The 24,433-nt window shown below is 36.8% G+C and overlaps 1 protein-coding gene across 1 annotated transcript in view; it reads right to left on the bottom strand.

Annotated features, from left to right (window-relative positions):
* The window catches only part of NDC80 (NDC80 kinetochore complex component), a 52,979-nt gene that overhangs the window by 13,768 nt on the left and 14,778 nt on the right, over nt 1–24,433 (bottom strand). The window contains exons 7-13 of the mRNA XM_065890173.1: nt 19,274–19,363; nt 16,976–17,069; nt 15,377–15,483; nt 14,475–14,619; nt 11,897–12,102; nt 8,847–8,999; nt 5,868–5,957 (exon numbers count right to left, since the gene is read on the bottom strand). Of these exons, the coding sequence (XP_065746245.1) occupies nt 5,868–5,957; nt 8,847–8,999; nt 11,897–12,102; nt 14,475–14,619; nt 15,377–15,483; nt 16,976–17,069; nt 19,274–19,363 (885 nt within the window). The remainder of the gene's footprint in view (nt 1–5,867; nt 5,958–8,846; nt 9,000–11,896; nt 12,103–14,474; nt 14,620–15,376; nt 15,484–16,975; nt 17,070–19,273; nt 19,364–24,433) is intronic.

The following is a 24,433-nucleotide window of genomic DNA, read 5'->3' as shown; positions in this document are numbered from 1 at the left end:
ATTAAACATTTTCTTCCCCGACTACAAAAGTACACATTTCCACTGTGGTAAACAGGGGAAGCATTAAAGAAAATAACAATCACCAATAATTCTGCAATCCCTAAGACCTACTAAGATTTGGCTTCCTCCCTCCCTCCCTTCCTTCTTCCCTTCCTCTCTTTCCAAATTTCCTTCCCTCTTTCCCCCCCTCCCTTCTTTCTTAGCTCTCAAGTTGCTTATAAGCAAAGAAGATACCATTAATTAGATGATTTTTTTTCTTCTATAATTGAGATGACAGAAGCCACTAGACTGCCTCCAGTCAACCAACCAACCAGCATGAGACCTTTCCTTCTTCCTTCCAGTCAGTTTCAGGATGCAGGGCACACATTTTCTTCATGAAGAGAAGTAACCCCTCCAGCTCTTCTCTGGATCTCATGCCTTTTTACTTCTTCATAACCAGACTCAAATCCATCAATTCCTTTCGTTCCTAATTTTTTAAACTTTACCCTCTTTCCCTGAACTCTCTCCCTCGTCATTAAAACCAAACAAACCCCTCCCATAAACAAACAAACAAATTACACACAAAAAACCAAAAATCTTTCCCACACACCACTTTCCAGCTACTGTTCCATCTCCCTTCCTTAGATTCAAACATTTGCAATAGATTTGTAGTAGTCCCTGAAGAACTACCTTTTCGGATTATAGTATCTTCCTCTTTTACCATTCAAACTCCACCAGTAATATGCTTTCTGGCTCTTCTGGTTCATGAAGTTGCTCTTGCAAATGTCATGAGGAACACCTTTACGGCTAAAGCCAACACGCACCTTTCACACTTAATCTGAGTAACATTTGTAGTTACTGATCACTCCCTACTGAAACCTTCTTCCTTGGTTTCTAAGACCATGGAAACTCCTGGTTTCCTCTTTAAGTCTTGGGAGGTCCTTCTAATTCTTTCTTATAGATTTCTCTTTCTCTGCTTGTACTTTGGATGTGGATGTTCTCCTAGTATTCTCACCTTGGCTGTATTCTCATTCGCTCACTTAGGAGAGCTCTCTCTCATTCTCACACCTGGGGAATCTCCTGACTGTAATTACATGTATGCTAAAAATATCTGTCTGTATCTATATTATTTCCAAACCCCAACTGCTTACTGGACATTCTCTACTTTGATATCCCAGAGACCTGAAACAGCATATCCCAGCCTGAAATTCTCTGTTCTACAACCTTCTTTGTATTCTTTATCAAGGTTTTAGGACATCACCATTGACAAAGAATCTCTCTTTGACCAAACTACTCAGGATCTTCTGAACTCTCTTCTCAATTAGGCTGCTGACTTTTGGGCGTTCATGTTTGTCTCTGTATTATCCAATTTTAAGCAAGAATCCTGCTAAGTCACTTTAACCAGAATCTCCCATCCCGAATAACTGATCTGGTTCCTCATCCTCTACCATGCCCCAGGTGATGGCTGATCACCTTCGCCTGCCTTCAGCAAGAAACCTGTTAGGTTGGTTTAGCCAGAATCCCCCCTTACCCTGATATTTCCTCTCAGTAATTTTCTATCCACTGATCCCCACTCTGCTCCCTGGCTATAAATTCCCACTTTTCTTTGCTGTATTTGGAATGAGCCTAGCCTACTACAAAACCTCACTGTAATAGCCCCCCCCCTTGAATAAAGTCTGCCTTATCACCACTAACAAGTGTCATAAATAATTTTTCTTTAATACCATATACCAAAGCTGGACACCTGGACATTCTTAATTTCTCACTCTTCCTTAACCTTCACATCCAAGTGGACCACTAAATTATGCTGTTTCAATTTTTTTTTTTTTGGCCGCGTTGTGCAGCTTGTGGGATTTTTAGTTCCCCGACCAGGGATCGAACTCCGGGCCCTCAGCAGTGAGAGCGAGGAGTCCTAACCACTGGACCCCCAGGGGATTCCCTGTTGTTTCAATCTTCAAATCTCTTTTCTCCATCCTCATTGCAGTAGCGTTGGTTTGAATCCTTATGGCTCAGGATACTGTTAGATCTCTTGTGTGTCTCTAGTCTCATGTACCTCTAACCTGTTCTTCAAAATGTCAACACTGTGAGCTTACTAAGATACACAGCTTTTATTCCCTTGCTTAAAAACCTTCAATGGTCCCTGCTACCTATAGAATAAAAATTCAACCAGTAAGCAAGAACAAGTAGGTCTCTTCAGAATTAGGTTTTTGTTTCTCCAGGCTTCTCCTCTATCCTATTGATACTTAAACTCATGGTAATTCTTTTTTTTTTTTTTTTTTTTCATGTTAATTCTTTAACATGCCATGCTCTTTGGTCTCTGGGCCTTCAGCAGTAGGGATGTGTGTGTCCTTTCATGTATCCACTGGCCAACTCCTTCTTGTTATTCATCACTCAGCTCACTTACCACTTCCTTCAGAAAGAACCTTGTGCTTATCTTTGGTGTATTATAAGTATCCACGGCATGCTGTATTTACACTCCAAAAGTATTATGATGAAAGTGATTGCTTTCATGTCCACCTTTCCACACAAAATAAGAATTCACAAAGGCAGATATTATATCACCAACACTGATTACAGTACAGGCATGTACAGCAGACTCTTAAAAAAGTTTGCTAAACAAATTTCAATTGCTAATATTTAATTTAAACTTTACACTTTATTCGTAAGTATGATTGGTTTAATTTTCTTCTTTTGTGATAATCTTCGTTAGGTTGCAGTATGAGGGTTACACTAGCCTTATAAATTCCCTCCGTATTTATAGTGTTTCCATTTCTCATTTTGTTTTTTCCTGCTTTTTCTTGAACGGTTTTGGCAATTATTTTAAAGTACTTATCAGATTGATTAGTTTTGTTATTTTAATCTATTAATTTCTGTTTAACCTTTACTATTTCAAACGCTATTTTACCTTATGCCATCTTAACTTGGTTAAACTACTTGTCAAATTAGAAAAAATAGTTTTAGTTTTTAGTCTCAAGCATATGACATCACTGACCACTCCCTTTTTTTCCAGTTTTATTGATATAATTGATGTATAACACTGCATAGGTTTAAGATGTACAGCAAGATGATTTGATATATGTATATATTGTAAAATATTTACCACAAAAAGATTAGTTAGGATCACTCCTTTCTTGAAAAGTCTTCCCTACTTTGCCTTTTATAGCATATCCTCTTCTGATTATTCTTCAACTATTCTGTCTACTTCTTCTAAGTGCTTTTCCTACAATTTCTTTCTTTGGCCAATCCTTTGCCTCTTTCTTCTACAATTCTCCCTAAGAAATATCACCCACATCACTGGCTTCAACAATCACATATATACTAGAGACCCTAAAATCTGTACTTTCAGACACAATATCTCTTTTATGCTCTGAATCTGTTGCTTCAACTCCCTTTTGGTTTTCTGTGGTCAGTGGACAGCAAGCTCATCTCCCAAGCTGTCCTGGTTACTCCCAGCACTAGGTTTTCCTCCTCTAGGCTGCCCACCCCAGAAAAATGGAAGTCACTATTGATCCTTCTTTCTCTCCTAGCTTTCTTTTCTTTTTTTAACTTTTTGGCCTGGCTGCACGGCATATGGGATATTAGTTCCCTGACCAGGGATCGAACCCACGCCCCTTGCAGTGGAAGCGCAGTCTTAACTGCTGGACCGCCAGGGAAGTCCCCTCTCCTAGCTTTCATCTGGCCACGAAATGCTTGGGTCCTACCTCCTTAACATTTCTTAAACCTGTCCCCTTCTTCATTTTCTATTCTAATACTATGGTTTAACCTCTTAATTTCAGTTCCCCTCTACTAAGTCATTTTTTTCTATGCCCAAAGGAGTTTTGCAAAAAAAATGCAACTCTGATTAGCATAACTGCATATATTGGTCTTTTCCAAATGGGCTTTATATTTCATACAAACTTTAGTTATATTTATCTTTGGAACATTAATATGGGGCCTAGCCTATTGTAGGCATTTCATAATCGCCTTCCCACCCTGCCCAAACTTTCCTGCCTATAGCTTTTAAAGTTTCAAGTCAGGGACTTCCTTGGTGGCGCAGTGTTTAAGAATCCACCTGTTGGGGCTTCCCTGGTGGCGCAGTGGTTAAGAATCCGCCTGCCAACGCAAGGGCCATGGGCTCAAGCCCTGGTCCAGGAAGATCCCACATGCCGCGGAGCAACTAAGCCCATGTGCCACAACTACTGAGCCCACGCACCACAAGTACTGAAGCCCATGCACCTAGAGCCCGCGCTCCACAACGAGAAGCCACCGCAATGAGAAGCCCGCACACTGCAACTAAGAGTAGCCCCAACTCGCAGCAACTAGAGAAAGCCCGCACACGGTAATGAAGACCCAACGCAGACAAAAATAAATATAAAAAAAAAGAAAAGAGGAAGCCATACAAGGCTAAATTCCTTTAAGAAAAAAAAAAAGAATCCACCTGCCAATGCAGGGGACACGGGTTCGATCCCTGGATCCTTGATCTGGGAAGATCCCATATGTCGTGGAGCAACTAAGCCTGTGTGCCACAACTACTGAGCCTGCGCTCTAGAGCCCACGAGCCACAACTACTGAGCCCACGTGCCACAACTACTGAAGCCCATGCACCTAGAGCCCACGTGCCACAACTACTGAGCCCATGTGCCTAGAGCCTGTGCTCCTCAACAAGAGAAGCCATCTCAATGAGAAGCCCGCGCACTGCAACGAAGAGTAGCCCCTGCTCGCCACAACTAGAGAAAGCCCGTGTGCATCAATGAAGACCCAATGCAGCCAAAAAAAATAAAAAAAAAAAACATAAAAATGTTTCAAGTCAGTTGAAAATATGTTTCAGTCAAGAGGTTCCTATTGCTTGAAATTCACACCTTTTTGAGTCTTCAGGTTTATTGCCCATTCCAACCAGAGAGAAATTGAACTGAAGCAGGCTAAAGGAAGACTTTACCTCAAATAACCATCACCCCTGAGGAACACCTGTTAAAGCAGCCCGAATTCCTATCTTCTTTCCATACTGTGATGTTACAAAACCCACAGATTTGTAGAAACCCCAAATTATAGTAACAATAGTATCATGAAACTCTTCACTTATCTAACAACATTTTCTGTTTGTGGGAGGTGTGAAAAAATTCTAATACAAAATTACTTTAAAAGTTATCTGTGAAATGCATAGATTTTATTTCCAGAAGAGAGAAAATAAATGTTTGTATTCTCAAAAAAGGCAGGATTTCTTTTATATCTTGAAATCTGTTAGCCAGAACACAATCGTTCTCAAAAAGTTGAATTAGCTAGGCATTTCCTTTAACTGTTTGGTGTTATATAAATAATACCTTTTGCTTGCATTTGAGAAGTTTTTCTTAACTTTTCTTAATCAACTATAACAATGTTTACTCTAAAGGTTATTGAATATAATAGTATTCTTTCTCAGGTATATTGGTGATATTATATTGCAAGTATCTCAGAAGCAGGAATTTTCTGAAACTACTTTTGGAAATAGACTCTTACAGGCATTTAAAGTTGAATCTCCCTGAATTCTATGGCCCTGAGAAATCTGGTAAATGGAAGTCTCTTAATGCATCATAGTTAGTTAGCTTCTAACTGCAAATGATAACATACTTACTTTTATGGTAGTCTCCTCAATTCCCTTTTACTATAAAAAGGAATATTACTAAATTATCTTAAGTTAAAGGAGGCAATTCTCCGTTAGAAAAAAAGCAAGCTTTACTCAGTTTCATATCACTTCATCATCAATGATATGGGAAGCTTAGAATGTTTAAGTAACTTAAAAAGTTACTTCAAGTATTTCTAGGTCACGGGTATACCTCTCATTTTTCATAATATTTTATTAAAAATTCATTCCTTATCAATCAGAAAACACAAAATGTTATGTTTGTTTATAATGACTCTGTTTCATTACTTACTTGTTCTAAAGTATCCTCTAACCCCATCTTTTTATTTAGAGCTTTATTAGTTTCTTCTTCAGTTTGGTTCAAGAGTTCTTTGAGTGGTACCTATAAAATACATAGGAATATGGGTTACATATGACATATGTAATTACAAAATTTCTCTCATGAGGCACCTTTTGGAGAAAAAAAGTGAAGCCATGGTATCTTTAATGTAATACACCATCAGTAAGAAAATAAAACAAAAATTTTTTTAATGTAATTTCTGTAACTATAGAATGTAACTTGCTTTTGGTTTTGAATAATTGCAAAATTCTAGATTTGCTTCTCTACTCTAGAAATTCACTGTTATTATTTAAACATTCTATAAGTACACTTAGTTTAATTGAAGTACACTTGAAAACAGCTTATATGTAGTTCTTATTTTTATGCTATGCTCTCTAGGTGCATCATTTTTCTCTTAATCCTTTTCAATTATTTAGTCTTACAATTATCTGCTTATATTTCTTCTTTATTTTTACTTATTTATTCTTTTGGCCACGCCATGTGGCATGCGGGATATTAGTTCCCTGGATTGAACCCGTGCCCCCTGCAGTGGAAGCATAGAGTCTTAACCACTGGACCGCCAGGTAAGTCCCTCTTCTTTATTTTTTTGCTCCTCATTCTAACTCTGTTATAATAGCAGAAGACTTGAAACATGGCAAATGTCCATCAGCAAGGACTGGTTGAATAAGCCACACAATGTAGGACTGAGGCTACAAAAGGAACGAGGAAGATCTCAACACTATCAGGGAGAGGGAAATTCCCCCGCTACCCTTCTTGAGTTCTTGTGGCAGGACTTATAACAAAACTGAGAGAAAAGGGACTCTCACCACTCTCCCTTCCACCAGATCCTGCAGTCAGAGACCCTAGAGGCTGACATGGCAAGAAATCTTACCTTCTGCCTGCTTTGGCATATGTCCCAGGATCTCTCAGTGGCAGCAGTTTTCCAGCTGGTGATTTCTCCAGGCTGGCTTGTCAAAACTGCCTGGGAGAGGGAAACTTCCCCCTCCCCAACAACATACTACTGTGAGAGATCTGGGGTGGGTTGATCCGTGAATAATGGAAGGTGGGTGTCCAGATATAACTCAGGGACAGCCAGATGGAAGAGATGCATAGGGCAAGGTATGTGGGAAGAGGTGCAGCGCTTCTATGCTCTCTGGGCATGCCACTCTCCCTGCATCTCCACATGTACACCAACAAGCTCTTATCTGCTGGCATTTCTTATATTTATCCTCTATTCTACTGATTTTGTTTGAACACAGTACTTCATTCCTTCCCCTTTTTCTTTTATTGAGATGAAACTCACACTTTAAAATGGTTAAACTGAAATAATTAAGTTAAAATATTAATTTAACATAAAATTAACTCTTTTAAAGTGCACAACTCAGTGGCATTTAGTACATTCACAATGCACTCTCATTCTAGAAAAATTTCATCACTCCAAAAGAAAACCCTGTGCATTACTATGTTTTCAGTAGGTCTTTTGAAGTCACTGCTGAGTTTTAATTTTGGCTGTTCTTTTTTGAAAGATGCAATTGCCTCTTTAATCTCTTTAAGAACTTTTCTCCAAATACTACTTATAACAGTTGGGGCTGCATCTTCTTGATGCTATTTCTATTTTTATTGTCCTATTATTATGTAAAACTATTTCCAGGGAGCCAAAAAAAAAATTTCCCTCTTTTCTGAGCATATGCATTCTTTCTGAACCAGGTAATCTTTTTTACAGCAATTTAATTCAGGAAATTGTTTTCTTGAACTAGCATGAAAAACTACTCAAAATAGAGGTGAGTAAACTCTATCTGCCTGCCTGCCTATCTATCTACCTACCTAACTATTGCTTGAGAAACAATACAGTAAAAGATTAAATGTTTACTGGATGCATTTTTTTCTATTAAAAATGAGTTTAGCTTTATTTAATCAAAGTCTGTCCACCAACAAATTGTAATCTGGGAAAGTAGGAACTGTATCTTTCTAGGTATTTTTTTTTTTTTTGGCCACACTGCACAGTTTGTGGGATCTTAGTTCCCTGAACAGGGACTGAACCTGGGCCCAGCAGTAAAAGTGCCAAGTCCTAACCACTAGACCGCCAGGAAATTCCTCTTTCCGGGTATTTTATCTCCAGCATCTAGCAGGTATGGAACGTAGTATGTACTCAATAAATAATTTATGGGATAAATGAGTGATTCTAAGGGGAAAAAAATGTATGGCTTTAGATTTTGATTGACATGCTTCTATTAAAAACTATTTTGAAAACTGACATTTTTGGGGGGGGCCACTAAAATACTAAAATCTGTGAATAATTGAGAAGTTGAAATTAACATTTTTTCTTCTCCAAATTATACCTTTGACTATATTTGAAAATTATGTGCAGTTTTCTCATTATTGACTCCTGGTGCTACTTAGTGCTCTATTATATCTCATGCCTTCACGTGTGTCCTTGTGCCTGAAACTTTTCCACAGGCCACCCTCATAAACATCTCATCTTTGAAGATTTCATTCCAGGTTCACCATCTCTGTGGGGACTTTTCTCTCAATTCTGAGAACTGATCTTGTTACCATACCTTGTAAAGGCTTCTAATAAAGCACGTATATAGTATTTATTTTTATGTCTTTCTCGCTGAGGGGACTAGTAGCAACTTGAGAGCAAGTATCAGGTCATTTTTGTCTTTATAATCCTGGCGTCTATTTTATATGTAATCATATCTTTTATTGGATAGTTGAATAGGTGAAGTATGTAGAGAGGAAGACAAGGCTTTATAATCTGGAGAGTAAGGTACAATAGAGAGCAGATGTGTACTACCAAGAGGAAAGAAGATAAAAAGTTTCAGTGCTGTATTTCTATGTTCAGTCCTGAGTTATGGACATGCTAAAGTTTAAACTCTTACTTACAAATATTATGAGCCAGACATCAACCATATCATTTAAAAACCTTGTGAAGTACTCACGATTACGTACATAAACTTGAGCTCTGTATTTGACAAGGCAGTTGGCACCAGCTTCAGGATTAAACTTAATTTCAAAGTCATAACCTTTGGAATTTTCAGCACCCTTAGGGATAAGTTTTAATTTTCTAGCCAACTTATGATACTCTGCTAATTGTGTTTCAATCTGTAAGAAGAGAACACAAAAACAGACATTAAAAAAACCCAGAGCCCCATTCCATATGGTTTACAATTGGCATTTTGGGGCAGTTTTACACAAAATTATGTGTTTTTTAGTAGTTTATAATTTAGTATTTTTATAGTAGTTTATAATTTATTTTTTTAGTAGTTTATAATTTAGTATTTTTAGTAGTAAGAATGGCAGTTTTAAAATATAAAGAATGAAAGATTTTTTTCACATTAAATTGTAGGATAGTTTTAACACCATAATTAATTAGTAAGTAATATACTACTGTTCCTCCATTTATCTGACAAAGAGTTTGGAATAAAAGTCCATGTTTAGGTATTAACTAAAATTTACTTTTTAAAGTACCAGAGAAATTATGAAACGAAAACAAACTTAGTTTTGTCAATGTACAAAATATTTCATTTATCCAAAATTAGAGAAATGTAGTCACTTAAGTCTCAAAACATTATTTCAACTGTTTTGATAAGAATATTTTACTAATATGTTCCACATTTCCTGGTCTCCTTCCCTTTGTTCAGGGCTCTGTTCAAATTACATCATCAGAAAGGCTTTCCCTCTAATATAACACCCCCAATTTCTCTACCCTCTTGCTTAACTCTTCTTCATAGCACTTATTACTATCTGACATATATTACTTATTTGTTCATCTCCATTACTTGAAAGTATGCTCCATGAAAGCAGTTGCATCCCCAACACCTAAAACAGTACTTGGCATACAGTACCTAGTTTTTGATTAAATAAATGAATTTGCAGAGTCTAGGCAATTTATTTTCATACTGCTTCCTCCATTTAGTACATACTTAGTTTCTCACTGCTGTTATCCACCCATAAAATTGAATACTTTGAAAGAATGAAATGGCAAAAGTACTTATCGGAATCTGATTAAATAATTTGCAATTTCCAAAAATTTATCAGCTCTCAAAAGCAATACTACTTATATGTTAAATTTAAGATTCCTTATTAATAAATCAGGAAATCATTTCAACTACTATAGTAGCTCTCTAGGGACAACTAAAGTATGTAGGTCTATTTGTCCTTACAGTAAATGATCACAGGGGTAGTTTCTTCTGTTTTTCAGTAGGATTTTATTTCTGTAGTAAAACAGCTTTCTCAAGCCCATGCACTTTATCACACCTAACTGCAGGGAGAGCAAACATGTGGCACATTTCTCCTTCCCACAGCTAATTCAGACAGTGAAAACTCATCACACTCTTTCCTGATGAGTCTAGATGCAGCCTCAATGTCTATCTCAACAAAGAGCTCCAGAAGGACACTACCAGTCAGAGGTGGCATGTGGAATAAAAATCAGTCTAGAAATAAAGGTAATGGGTGGAATGTTTGTTTGCCTTTTGCGTTCTGCTACCATTCTTTAATATCTCTCCTACTCAGTACCCTAAGGCTTTCTTCTCACTGTCCATGGCCCTACTCTTGCCCTTCCAAGGCCACTGCTTACCCACTTCCCAGATAACTTTCTCCTTTCAGCCTGATCCTCCAAATCAAACATAGCATTCATACAGCTAATTTCGCTAGTTAAACAGAGTTTGCCTAAGTCCGGAGACTCGTAACTTCCCCTTTCCCACACAGTGCTTGAGAGAGAAAATATATTAATAATTGTTGAAGTGACATTTCAGGTTCCCGACCTAGTCTAACCACACTTTATTTTATAAATAAGGAAATTGAGGCTATGAGAAGTCAGAGGACACGCTGAGGTCACAGAAACATGTGGTGGCAAATCCAGGGCTAACACAGGTTTACCAAATTCTAGGTTCAAAGACTTTTGGGATCACCACCACAGCCTATTTCTTAAAAATGTATATTTTTCTCCTTAATACACGGGGACAGAGATTACCAGGTCAGGAGTATGAGGGAGCACATATGAATCTCCAATAGCATTACCTACAATTCAGCTTGTTATTTCTACTACCTTACTGCCACAGATCCTTATCTGACTGGTTTGCTCCCTTCTACCCATTTTTCACATTACCAAAAATGAGATCTTTCTGAAATATGATCTTATCTGTTTAAAAATTTTAAAGGCTTCCTGGAGCTTTCAGGATAAAGTTCAAACTTCTAAACGTGAAAAGGATCTTCACCACTTGGTCTCTGCTTATCCTTGAATCTCATCTTCTGCACATGCTCCTGTCCCTTGCTACTAAGCTCCAGCCATACGAAAACCTTAGGGTATCAGAGTGCACCATGCTATTTTCTCCCTGAGCTTTCCCATAGACTTCTTTGTTTGCTGGCTCCCCTAGCCTTGCCATGCTAACTCTCCCTTATACTTCCCAATTCAGTTCAGGTGTACATCTTCAAGGAAGCCTTTCTAAAATCTACCTCCATCCATCTCCCCACACCATGCGCACCAAAATCTTGGTTAGGTGTACTATATGCTCCCTCAGTACACTGTGCAAACCTCTATTGGAGGTCTGATCTCATGGTAGAAAAATATCAACTAGAATGGAAGTTTCTTAAGCTTCTATGTCTTTTTATCTCCCCTCTATGCCCAGCATGGTAAGTGGCACACAGCAGATGTTAAATAAATGTTTAAGTAGTGAGGAGGTAAATGAAGAAGTGACTCATATCCACTTCTGGAATAAAAGGCTTGGGATTTATGAAAATTATTTTCATGGCCTTAGAGACTTTTTTGCTCACTTCTTGTTTCACTATTGGAAAATACAGGCTACCTTAAAAATGACAGAGAAATTGGGCTGTTATTGAATTGACATAAAGGGATGAGCGTGTTTTTAGTAAAATGTCAATGCCAAAAAATTTTACCTCTTTAGCCAATTTATTCTACCCACTCAGTTGTTCTTAACTGGGATATATTTTTACAAACGTAAGTTTGAATGAAGTGCCACTCTGGGAATGGTATGACATACCGCCTCTTTGCCTCGGGCATATTTCAGTTCCTCATTCCACAACTGCTGTTGTTCAGACTCCAGGTCCTTGGTTAATTTATTAATGGTCTGCTGCAATTCATTTCTTTCGTGATTTATTCTCTCAATGTCTGCAACTGAGTACTTCTGGTTATCAACAATATTCTGTAGTCGAGAATTCTCCTGTTTCATTGTTTCACATTCTAGTTCTGCATTGAAAAAGAAAAAATCTGTTAAGTTCCTTCAATTCCTACAAATAAAGTGATGCCGTTATTTAATAGAGTTGATCCCACACATAACGATTATGATTAAGAATTGTTAGACTTAACAGATAGTCTGCTATTGTTCAGTTAAAATGCTTTTAATACTCCTACATGATTCTCTGCAAAAAGTCAGAAAAGCTGCAAGTTTTTCACAAACAAAAAATATTTATATAAACATACATCAGTTTATTCTTATTTCACTGATATTTTCAGTGGTTTCGTAAGATATTAAGCAACCATAATGGTTAGGTTCTTGCTTTACTAAAATGTGTAATCATGAACGATGATATTGTACCAAGAGAAGATACAAACAGCAAATGATCATGAAAGGGGAAGAAAAGTTATCAAATTTATAATATTTGGTGTTCTATCGAACAGTGATGCCAACATTTTATGACTCATAGCTTATAAAAAATATGACAGTATTTTTAAGCAGACTGGGATGCATGGATGAGGATGCTCATGACCAAAGGGGTCACAGAAATCATCCTGAGGGCTGAGAGGATCAAAATCTCGGCTTTGTTATAACTCAGTCGTATTGTAGTACTGTAGTTGGGAAGCTCCACGCCTGAGCTCAAAATGAATTAATGGTTGGTTTAAGTAAAACTTCATTTATTACAGGAATCAGCACAAAAAATCCACAATATACAATATCTATAGAGTTACATATGTCTCATTCACACTCTTGGCCATGAATGACTGAATAATCAAGAAAGTTAAAAAAATTCAGAATAAAATGTTTTAGGTTAACAGTTATCAAATTATTGTCTCAAACTAAATCACTGTGAAATGGCAAATGATTGCTGAAGTATTTCTCTCTCTCCTACCCAGTTTGCCATTACTGGAAAAAAAGTCTCACAAGAAAAGTGGGAAGGATAAAAATTCTCTAGATTAAATACCAATAAGGAAGATAAATTATCAATGTTATAAAGTACTGATTTAATTGCATTACAAACATTGCTATAATAAAAAAATTAATGACTCCTTGTCGTCATGGAGAACAAACATTAGTGGTCAAGTTTAAACTATTTAAAGAGTTGGTTTACAGCAAAGCTAATATATGTAATCAGACTTATTTGGAAAAAAATAAAACAATTTAGCAAATACTCCAGATAATTACTGTCCTTGATTTTTGACAGATGATCAATATTCCATAGACTAAGAACTAAATCAAATATCCTAAGGACTATCTACTTAATTCCTACATGACACAGATACAGCCTGTAAAACCCTAAAAGAATAAAACTGAAGCAGGTTGAGGTCTGGGAAAATAGTACAGTAGGTTCATATAGTTATTTATTTATTTTGTAAACTGCCAGCCAATGGCTCGATCTCCTTTTGGCACCATAGAAGCAACAATCAATTCATGTGTCACAGTATTTTCAGGGTTTTATGATTAAGATCCATATGTTTATGAAAACAAGGTTAGGAGCACACCAGATATAAACAAGCTTTTTTTAGTTGGGCTTTTATAGTACTAGCATCTTTCCATCTTATTTTCAATCAACTTAAGCTGCTGAGTAGCTTAGGAGGTGGTGATAGAGGATAAGGCAAATATAGCAGACTGAGGCCAGCAGAGATTTAAAAATCTGGCTTATTAATTACAAGGTGGAATAGAAGATACATTTATATTCAGGCAGCTTGTGTTCTTAGATAAGGTTCCCCTTGGCTTTAAAAAGCCAGGTGTCTGAAAACACGTTAGAAGGTGTAGTAGTAGGTTGAATAATGACCACCCAAAGATAGGAAGTCCTAATCCCTGGAATTTGTAAACATTACCATATTTAGTAAAGGGGTCTTCACAGATATGATTAAGTATTTTGAGATGAGGAGATTACCCTGGATTATCGAGGTGGGCCCTAAATGCCATCATAAATGTCCTTAAAAGATAAAGGCAGAGAGAAATTAACATAGGCAGAAGAGAGACACCCACACACACAGAAGGTAATGTGAGGATGGAGGCAGAGACTGGAGTGACAGGGCCACAATCTTAGGAATGTCATCAGATACCAGAAGCTGGAAGAAGCAAGGAATGGATTCTCCCACATAGTCCTGGGAGGAAGTGTGGCCCTGCCGGATTTCCGACCTCTAGCATTCTGTGAGTGAATAAATTTCCATTGTTTTAAGCCACCAAGTTTGTGGTAATTCGTTACAGCAGCCTCAGAAAACTAATACATAAGTCACTAAAAACTTGGTTGCCTGATAAATTACCATTAGAGGCAAAAAAGATACAGATGACAAAGCTGTCTCTACATGTGATAAGTCCCACACAGGTCCCCATCCCAGTCTGAATGACCTCTTTCAGCATTAGTTGTGCTTACCTACTCTAGAAATTTCTTCATCGAGGCCATTCAATTTCTGGTCAAGAATGGCTGAATGAGACTCCAAATTGCTCATGTATGCCTGATATTTTTGAACATCTGCTTGTAAGGAAGCTTTCAGTTTTCTCAATGACTCTAGGCGATTCTTTAAAAGAAGAGAAAGTGCGATTAGTTATTCTCGTCAATAATGATGCCATACTTTACTTGAAAGTTAAAGCAATATTATTTAAATTCATCTTAGAGAAAGGTAAATTAGTTTCCTTTTCACTTTTAGAGGGAGTCAAAAAAACTAAAACGGTAGCTTACTGTTATTACCCAATTAAGAAGATGTACGTACTTTTCAGAAGTCAGTTTGGGACAGAAAAAGTCCAGGGCCAGAATGAAAAAGAACAAACATTTAAAATCTGTTATTTTACAGAACAGCCTAGGGGCTTCCGCAATATAAAACACAAAATAAAATTAGATATCTGGATATTATCATTTAGCTTTTAGAAAGACCTCTGGATACAATATATTATATAAACCCATTTATTACCATTCTCTTTCCACTAACTACAAAACTCAGGGCCTCTTGTAAGTAGTGCTCCCTAGAGGTATATAACATGCGGACCTTGTTCTAAAGATCTTTTTGGTCTTATGTAAATAGGTAAGACTCTTTCATCATATTCTGAACACTATTAGTCCAAGACTGACAGATCATAAGGGAAAACAAAGCTCTAGGGATACCAAACATGTTTTCATTAGGAGTTCTGTCCTATGTAAAAAAAAATTAACTTTTAAGAAGCTTATTTTTTTAATGTATTATTTTAAAAAATAGATAAAGAAACAGCTGGTGTTGTCCAAGGAGACCCAAGAGTATAAGTAAGTGTATAAGCCTGTTGAAGATAAGCATGTTTACTAACCGGTTCTTTTTCTCTTTCTTGTTCCAATCTTGCAATCTGTTCATTCAATGCTCTGTTTTTCGCTGCTAATGATTCCAGCTTGGAAGCATCTACATTAAATAAATCCTCTGGAGAAAAAACCCAGAAACTTCATAAGGTCTCAAATCTGCCTAAAAAATTCTCCCCCAGGTTTTTATCATTGCTCTCTCCCTCACTTCCTCAAGTCTCTACTCAAAACATCCCACTGAAGGACATCCTACCGTCTGTAAAACCGCAACCCTTCCCTTTGGTCCACCACACTGTCTACCTCCCTATCCTACTTCATTTTCCTCCGGAGCACTTATCACCATTTGACTTACAGTTGTTCATTTGATTATTGTCTCTAATAGAAGGTAAGCTCACAAGGGCAGAGATTTTTACCTCTTATTCATTACTGTATCCTCGGTGCCTACATGGTGGCTGGTATACAGTATGTACATAATAAATATTGTTTGAATAAATGAATATAATTCATATGCTTAATTAATTATAACACAATATCAAAGCAAAGATGCTTTCAGTGTTAGATCACTATGAATTTTCCTCTTAAAAAAAAAGACAACATCATTTTCTTTGCTCCCCTTCTCATATGGACAAACTGAAATTGTCCCGCTTCTTTTTTTTTTTTTATAAAATATTTATTTACTTATTTGGTTGCGTTGGGTCTTAGTTGTGGCTCGTGGGCTCCTTAGTTGTGGCATGTGAACTCTTAGTTGCAGCATGCGAACTCTTAGTTGCAGCATGCATGTGGGATCTAGTTCCCTGACCAGGGATCAAACCCGGGCCCCCTGCATTGGAGTGCAGAGTCTTAACCACTGTGCCACCAGGGAAGTCCCTGTTCCGCTTATTCTTCAGGAAAGTATATCCCACGGAAACAAAAGAGAATGCTTTCACTTTTTGTGCTAATAGTGGCAGGGTGATCTCCTATTTTGATTGATTCCATAGTCTTTGGAGGATCGCTTTACACGTCTTAAACTTATCTATTTTACCTACCACTGTGGCATTTTATATACAAGACTATTACAAAAAAGGAACAACAATGTAAAATAATACTCTGGAATATTTTAAAGTTAGCCAGTAAATACCAAATGTCACTAGATTAGCTAAGTGGAAAAATAATTTCTTTCTTTGGAAATATCATAGCCCATTAACTATGTGACATAAATTTTGAAAGAGACCATAGATCTTTTGACTAACCAGTACTTTAATTTCTAAAATAATAAAGCAAGGATATCACAGGGATATCATCCCCCAAGAGGAATAACATTTGCTGATTATATTGTGCTCCGGGTAGCACATTTGACATTTTATAAACATGGCCATCTAATCCTGCAAAACTTTGTTAGAAAGGTTAAGTAGTTTGTTAACGTCACACAGCCAGTAAGGGGTCATGCCTCAGGTCTGACTCCAACACCAGTATTCTTTCTGCTTAACCTTTACTCCTCTCCACCAAAGAAACAGTTATGATAAAAATCAGGAGGCATCTAAACGCATTTACATTAGGCATAGTAAGATGGGCTACAACTCCTTGAGTGGAGTTAAATGACCCAAAGCAAGCACTCTAGGAATGAGAACACTTACTCAGCTTGGACTGCAACTCTGCATTCATCTCTTCAAAGCTGTCGGCACCGGTCATGAAACTCTCATAGCATTTTATGGTGTAGTCCAAAAACAACTAATTGGGTTAAGCAGATTTAAAAACAAAGCCATGATTCTCTATTTAGTTTATTTCACTTTTCTAAGTAGAAATTTAAATTTGAATTAAAAAAATAAAAGTCAAAAAAAAAATAAAAAAAATAAAAGTCAGGAACACTAAGTGGTTACACGAACTCCTGTACATGAGATACAAACCTAGGGAATATCACTAATTATGCTGCACAGATTTACTCAGTCTGCTACTTCTGTAGTGAATAATAAGGATGAAAAGAATACTTCAATTTGGATGAAGGTGATACTTAGTAAATGGTTAAAAAAAAACCCGTATCTTCAGAATTTTGAGAAGGTTAGACAAGGAAGCTTATTAATAAATATAATTCAACATAAAATGTAAACTTGAGCATCTTTAGGGATAATCTAACTAATTAAAAATTTAAATGAATTGCTGATCATTTAAGTCTAATTAAACTGACAAGATCTAGTTGTGAAAACCAGAGCATAATTAATAAAGGCTATAATTTACATTGTAACTTCATGCTAAAACATGGCATGGTTAGTAGAGATCTAAACACTAGACTATTAGTACTCTTAATATTTATCCAAGAGAAAATAATACTCTATTTTGCAATTCTGAGGTGTTTTGCTTACTGAAGATGTGTACTTTGTTAGGAGGCAAGGATGGCTGATCAGAATTTTCCACAGCCAGATGAAGTACACATCCCTCAAGATAAACCAATTCCCTTTGTGCTGATTCTCTGCTTACTAAACAATCTTACTACTTGGTTGATACTGAAGGGGTGCCCTGAATAGGGGGTATGAGTATTTCTGTAACTGGAAAGATGTGTCACTGGTGGTAAATTAATATATTTTTATTCTTTTTCAGATGTGAATTTGGTAAGAGTGAATGTTTCCTTAAGTTTGGTCAATTGTGATTTTGCAGGTTAAAAAAAAATTGAATTTCTAGACCTACAAAGCTGAGGCTCAGAATCTGATGAAGTTGGATACTTCGGTAACTCTTTTTAATTAAATTTAAAATTAATTTTTACTTTAAAATTAAAAATAGCACTTTATAATTTCCCAAGTGCTTCTCTATATATTGTCATCTGAAATAACAGCTAAAATAGCAAGAATAACTTTTACTGTTTTAACATTTAGGATGAATATCAATAAATTTAATATTTAGTCATTTAGTAGGTATTATAATTTTATTTGGGTGAGAACTGAGGCACCAATAAATCTAGTCTAGTACATATATTGCAACATGGGAAGAGAATTCTCTCAAGAGGATCAAAGGCTTTCTAGCTGCTTCTCCAGCAAGGATCACTGATGAAGTAGTAATGGGGTATGATATTCTTTGTTTGAAAAAAAAAAAGAAAGCAACACTACCATGCCAGTCAGTTGATACATCTTTCTATTTGAACTATTTCCCAGGTAGTAATAAAAGATGAAGCTGAGGTTATTTCCACTTTCTTTTTATGACAAATGCTCCAAAGAGTGAAGAACAGAGAATTTTTTTTTTTTTTTTATCTTTAGGGTCCTACATAGTAGGACCTATATATGCTATAGGAACTATATATGCCGGGGACATTAATGTTTAATCTCAATACTATAAATTCATTCCTTGGAGTTGGTGTTTGCTCCCTTTGGATATATAAATTTATGTATTTTAGGAAATAGGGTAGGGTTAGTTACATAGTTAAGGCTCCAATACAGGATGGTTTGGGAACCAATTTAGACCATCTATTTACTTTTATCTCAATCACTTTTGGAAGTGGCAACTCGTAAGTGCAATATGCCTAACTAAAAAGCCAAAACAAACAAAAAACCCACATGCCATCTATTTAAAGACCCAGTCTTTCAGGCTTTGTGTTGACAAAATACTATATTACAATAATGATGCCAGTATTGATACCTTCATTATAAAAGATAGGGGAGAAAGAGAAATATTACATCTGTACATATAACAATAACGTTATGACGTAATTCTAATTGCATTGCTTTTTTAACTTACTTAAAATTTACAAATTTCTGTTCCTAGTTACTTTTAGGAAACTACAATGTGATTTCAAGAGTAATTCCATTCACTAATATTTCCCAAAATCAGTTTTAGCAGATTTTTCAGGAAGCAAAAAGCCAAGTTCTACAAAAGAATATATCACTTTCAATAATAACACATTTAGTTAATATTAAGATAACTCTAATGTTTACAGTAATGTAAGGTACCTTATTATGCATAATTCCATCTTCAGTTTCTTCTCCCCAAGGCTGTCCATCATCAAATAAAGGTGAGCTTTCTTTCATGGCATTATGTAACTATTTAGTACACAAGCAAAATATTAAGTTGATGAAGTTTCTGAGGAAAACACATAGCTTTCATGTTTTGTCAAATTTGTTTTCAGTGTCATTTTTAGGAGCATTCACATTACTGCCTGACAAAGTCTCGTGAGAAGTTATTCTTTTAAACCTTAAAATATAATCCTTTTGATATTTTAGTAACTAAATCCCTTAGGATTAAAAAAGGATGGGCTCCATGTTTAGTTCTATTCTATAGTGAAAAATATGCTGATCTTTTTTATACACTTATTGAGAACATATACACACATTAAAAAAAATTTATTTATTTTTGGCTGTGTTGGGTCTTCGCTGCTACGCACGGGCTTTCTCTAGTTGTGGCGAGCAGGGGCTACTCTTCGTTGAGGTGTACAGGTTTCTCATGGCGGTGGCTTCTCTTGTTGCGGAGCACGGGCTCTAGGCACGTGGGCTTCAGTAGTTGTGGCACGTGGGCTCAGTAGCTGTGGCTCGTGGGCTCAGTAGCTGTGGCTCGTGGGCTCTAGAGCACAGGCTCAGTAGCTGTGGCGCATGGGCTCAGTTGCTCTGTGGCATGTGGGATCTTCCTGGATCAGGGCTCAAACCCGTGTCCCCTGTGTTGGCAGGGAGACTCTCAACCACTGCGCCACCAGGGAAGCCCCCTACACATGTTTTAATGCAATTCTGAGAATCCAAAACAGAACTGCCACAAAAGGTAAGCCAAAAGTAATTATTTCTCTTTTATATAAACTCAATTTTGGTGCCCAAATGTTATCTATTGCCTCCTTCAGACTGTATAAGCATGCACTTTAGATTGAATTTTACAATATAAAATCTTCAGAAATACAAATATTTAACCTTGAAAGTGATAACAGATAATAAATTATAGCAAACATTCAGATGTTATAATTAACAAGCTAAAAGGAAAATGCCTAAAGGTTTTTAAGGCACATAAATTCCATTTTGGAACACATGTTTTTATAACTTGTTTTAGAAATATAACCTTTTAAAAATAAAAGAAAATTAGAAAATTTAAATGAAATCGCTATAAAATGTAAAGATATCAACGTATATCTAATATAAGGAAGACTAAACTCTACAAAAACGGACTATGCATTAGGAGTGTAAAAGAAGAATGTGGTTTCTGTTGAAAATATTTCTTTACATTTTCTTACCCTAGTATTCATATATAGATAGGATTGCTGAGTGGGGATACTGTCCTTAGTCTAGAGTAGCTTGTCCTATCTGCTCCTTTCCTATTCCAAAGGCGCTCATTAGACCTTTTGTATATCTAGGGTGGATGCAGGTAAGCTCTATCAACTCATCCTTTACCTCTTCTTCCCTTGACAAGGCCTCAAGTGACAATCAGATTTAATTAAGTCTTAAAGACATGTAAGGCAGAGCCCAAGATGAAGAATAGAATCTCATATCTTATCATCAGGGTAGATAAAGACAGAGTTTCTGTTGCCTTGTCAAAGGTCCTTGTGAAAGCTCTTGCTACTCTGCAAGGTTCAAGGAGAGCCTTACAAGGGACAAACAGATCCCCAGGAACTATAGGAAAGACTCTTACTACAATAACTAGAAGTTCTTCTGTACTGAGAAGATTTGGTTGAAAATGTTTCAACCTGAAATTGGATAGAGATAACCAGAAATATGGACTTGAGTAATCATTTTTTACCCAGAGGTGGCATTTACCAATAAAATACTACTCCTTCATATTATAAGAAAAGAAAAGGACTCAGAGGGATTTGAGATGAGTAACGCCCTAGCCCACTTTGGTTATTAACTGAAAGGTTAATCACAGAGCTAGTGGAGCAATATGCACCCTCCTATTCATGTTCCTTGGTGGAGGGGAGACAGGGCAACTTTGGCAAAACTCCTATCACTCAAACACCGTAATAAGGATGTGCTTATAAGCTCTGTGCTAAGAGGCATAATGAGAGAGAAGAAATAAAACTTTACTTACAAAACATTAACAAACTGAATTCAGGAGTATAGCAAAGGAATAACCAACAATGAACAAACAGAGACTATTAGGGAACCAATATCCTATCATGTCATACCAACAGGTTGAGAAAAACAATCATCTCAATAGATCCTGTAAAAGCATATGATAAGGTTCAATGATTATTCTTGATAAAAATTAGAAAGAGGCAGATAAGCTTCAACATGAAAAACATTATCTTCTATCTGGAAACATCACAACTAAATGATAAAACAGAAAAATTTTTGTTTGAAAACAGTGGTACCAACAGAAATCAATCAAGAACAGTAATAATTAGGCAATTCAATAAGAGCAGACAACTATAGGTCAATATCCCTGATGAGAATATAGAGGAAAACATTTTCAATAAAATATTAGCAAACCAAATTCAGTAGCACTTTGAAAAGGTCATTCAACATGATTAAGTGGGATTTATCATGGGATGCAAGGATGGCTCAATGCATACAAATCAATAAGTGTGATACACCACATTAATAGAATAAAAAACCCAAAAGCATACAATAACTCAATAGAAAAAAAGTATTTGACAAAATTCAACGTCACTTCATAATAAAAACTCTCAAACTGTGTATACAGGAAATGTACCTCTACATAATAAATCTCATATATGACAAGCCCACAGCTAATATTATACTCAATGGTAAAGAACTGAAAGCTGTTACTCTAAGATCAGGAAAAAGTTAAGGATGCCCACTGTTGCCACTTTTTTTTTTTTTTTTTTGCTGTACGCGGGCCTCTCACTGTTGTGGCCTCTCTCGCCGCGGAGCTCAGGCCCCGGACGCGCAGGCTCAGCGGCCATGGCTCACAGGCCCAGCCGCTCCGTGGCATGTGGGATCTTCCCAGACTGGGGCACGACCCCATGTCCCCTGCATTGGCAGGCGGACTCCCAACCACTGTGCCACCAGGAAAGCCCCACTGTTGCCACTTTTATCCAACATAGTACTGGAAATCCTAGCCAGAGCAATCAGGCAAGAAAAATAAAAGGCATCAGAATTGAAAAGTAGTAAGTAGAATTATCTCTATTTGCAGATGACATGGTTTTATATACAGAAAATCCTAAAGCCCCCTCAAAAGCAAACAAACAAATAAAACCTGTTAGATCTAATCAACAAATTCAGTAAATTTGCAGGATACAAAATTAAAATACAAAAATCAGTAGTGTTGCTATATACTAATGACAAATTATCTGAAAAAAGAAAAAAGGAAAATGATACCATTTACAATAGCATCAAAGCAATAAAGGAATAAGTTTAACCAAAGAGGTGAAAGATCTCTACACTGAAAAGTACAAGACAGGGCTTCTCTGGTGGCGCAGTGGTTGAGAGTCCACCTGCTGATGCAGGGGACATGGGTTTGTGCTCCAGTCCGGGAAGATCCCACATGCTGCGGAGTGGCTGGGCCTGTAAGCCATGGCCACTGAGCCTGCGCGTCCGGAGCCTGTGCTCTGCAACGGGAGAGCCACAGTAGTGAGAGGCCCGCGTACGGCAAAAAAAAAAAAAAAAAAAGTACAAGACACTGATGAAAGAAACTGAAGACACAAATAAATGGAAAGATATCCTGTGTTCATTGCTTGGAAGAATTAATATTGTTATAATGTCCATATTATGCAAAAGCATCTATAGATCAATACAATGTCTATCAAGATTCCAATGGCATTTTTTAAGCTGACTAGAGAAAACTATTTAAAAATCTATACAGAAGACCACAAGTGGCCAAAGCAATCCTGAAAAAGAACAACAAAGTAGGAGGCATCACACTTCCTGAATTCAAGCTATATTATAAAGATATAGCAACCAAAACAGCTAGCATAAAAACAGACACATGGACCAATGGAACAGAATAGAGAGCCCAGAAATAAACCCATGTATATACATCAACGAATATTTGACAAGGGAGCCAAGAACATTCAATGGTGAAAAGACAGTCTCTTCAATAAATGGTGATGGGAAAACTGGATATTCACATGTAAAAAAGAATGAAGCCAGAACACTGTCTTACACCATTCAAAATAATTAACTTGAATTGGACTTGACTTAAATGTAAGACTCGAAACTATAAAACTCCTAGAAGAGGAGGTGTCAGTGCAGCCATTTCTCACTAGGCACTCTGATCTTAAGTGCCAGGTGCGAGGCCTCGGCATGAAGCACCCTGTGAACAAGTGAAACTAGATGAAGCACAGAGGAAAAGAAAAAAAAAAAAGCAAGCTGCTAACCATCTGAAAAAAATGCCTCTGCGACCAGCCCATCCCAGCGGGAAAGTTGCACAATCCTCTTAGATAGCCTCAACCACCAGAGGGCAGACAGCAGAAGCAAGAACTATAATGCTGCAGCCTGTGGAACAAAAACCACATTCACAGAAACACAGACATGAAAAGGCAGAGGGCTATGTACCAGATGAAGGAGCAAGATAAAACCCCAGAAAAACAACTAAATGAAGTGGAGATAGGCAACCTTCCAGAAAAAGAATTCAGAATAATTATAGTGAAGATGATCAAGGACCTCGCAAAAAGAATGGAGGCAAAGATCGAGAATTTGCAAGTAATGTTTAACAAAGATCTAGAAGAATTAAAGAACAAACAAACAGAGATGAACAATACAACAACTGAAATGAAAACTACACTAGAAGGATTCAATAGCAGAATAACTGAGGCAGAAGAACGGATAAGTGACCTGGAACACAGAATGGTGAAATTCACTGCTGCAGAACAGAATAAAGAAAAAAGAATGAAAAGAAATGAAGACAGCTTAGGAGACCTCTGGGACAACATTAAACACAACAACATTCGCATTACAGGTGTCCCAGAAGGAGAAGAGAGAGAGAAAGGACCCAAGAAAATATTTGAAGAGATTACAGTTGAAAATTTCCCTAACATGGGAAAGGAAATAGCCACCCAAGTCCAGGAAGTGCAGAGAGCCTCATACAGGATAAACCAAGGAGAAACACGCTGAGACACATAGTAATCAAATTGGCAAAAATTAAAGACAAAGAAAAATTATTGAAAGCAGCAAGGGAAAAACGACAAATAACATACAAGGGAACTCCCATTAGGTTAACAGTTGATTTCTCAGCAG

This window comes from Phocoena phocoena, chromosome 13 (assembly GCF_963924675.1).
Source record: "Phocoena phocoena chromosome 13, mPhoPho1.1, whole genome shotgun sequence".
Classification (NCBI taxonomy): domain Eukaryota; kingdom Metazoa; phylum Chordata; class Mammalia; order Artiodactyla; family Phocoenidae; genus Phocoena; species Phocoena phocoena.
Note: the sequence above shows the minus strand (reverse complement) of the source record. Positions and strands in the feature narration are given on the sequence as shown.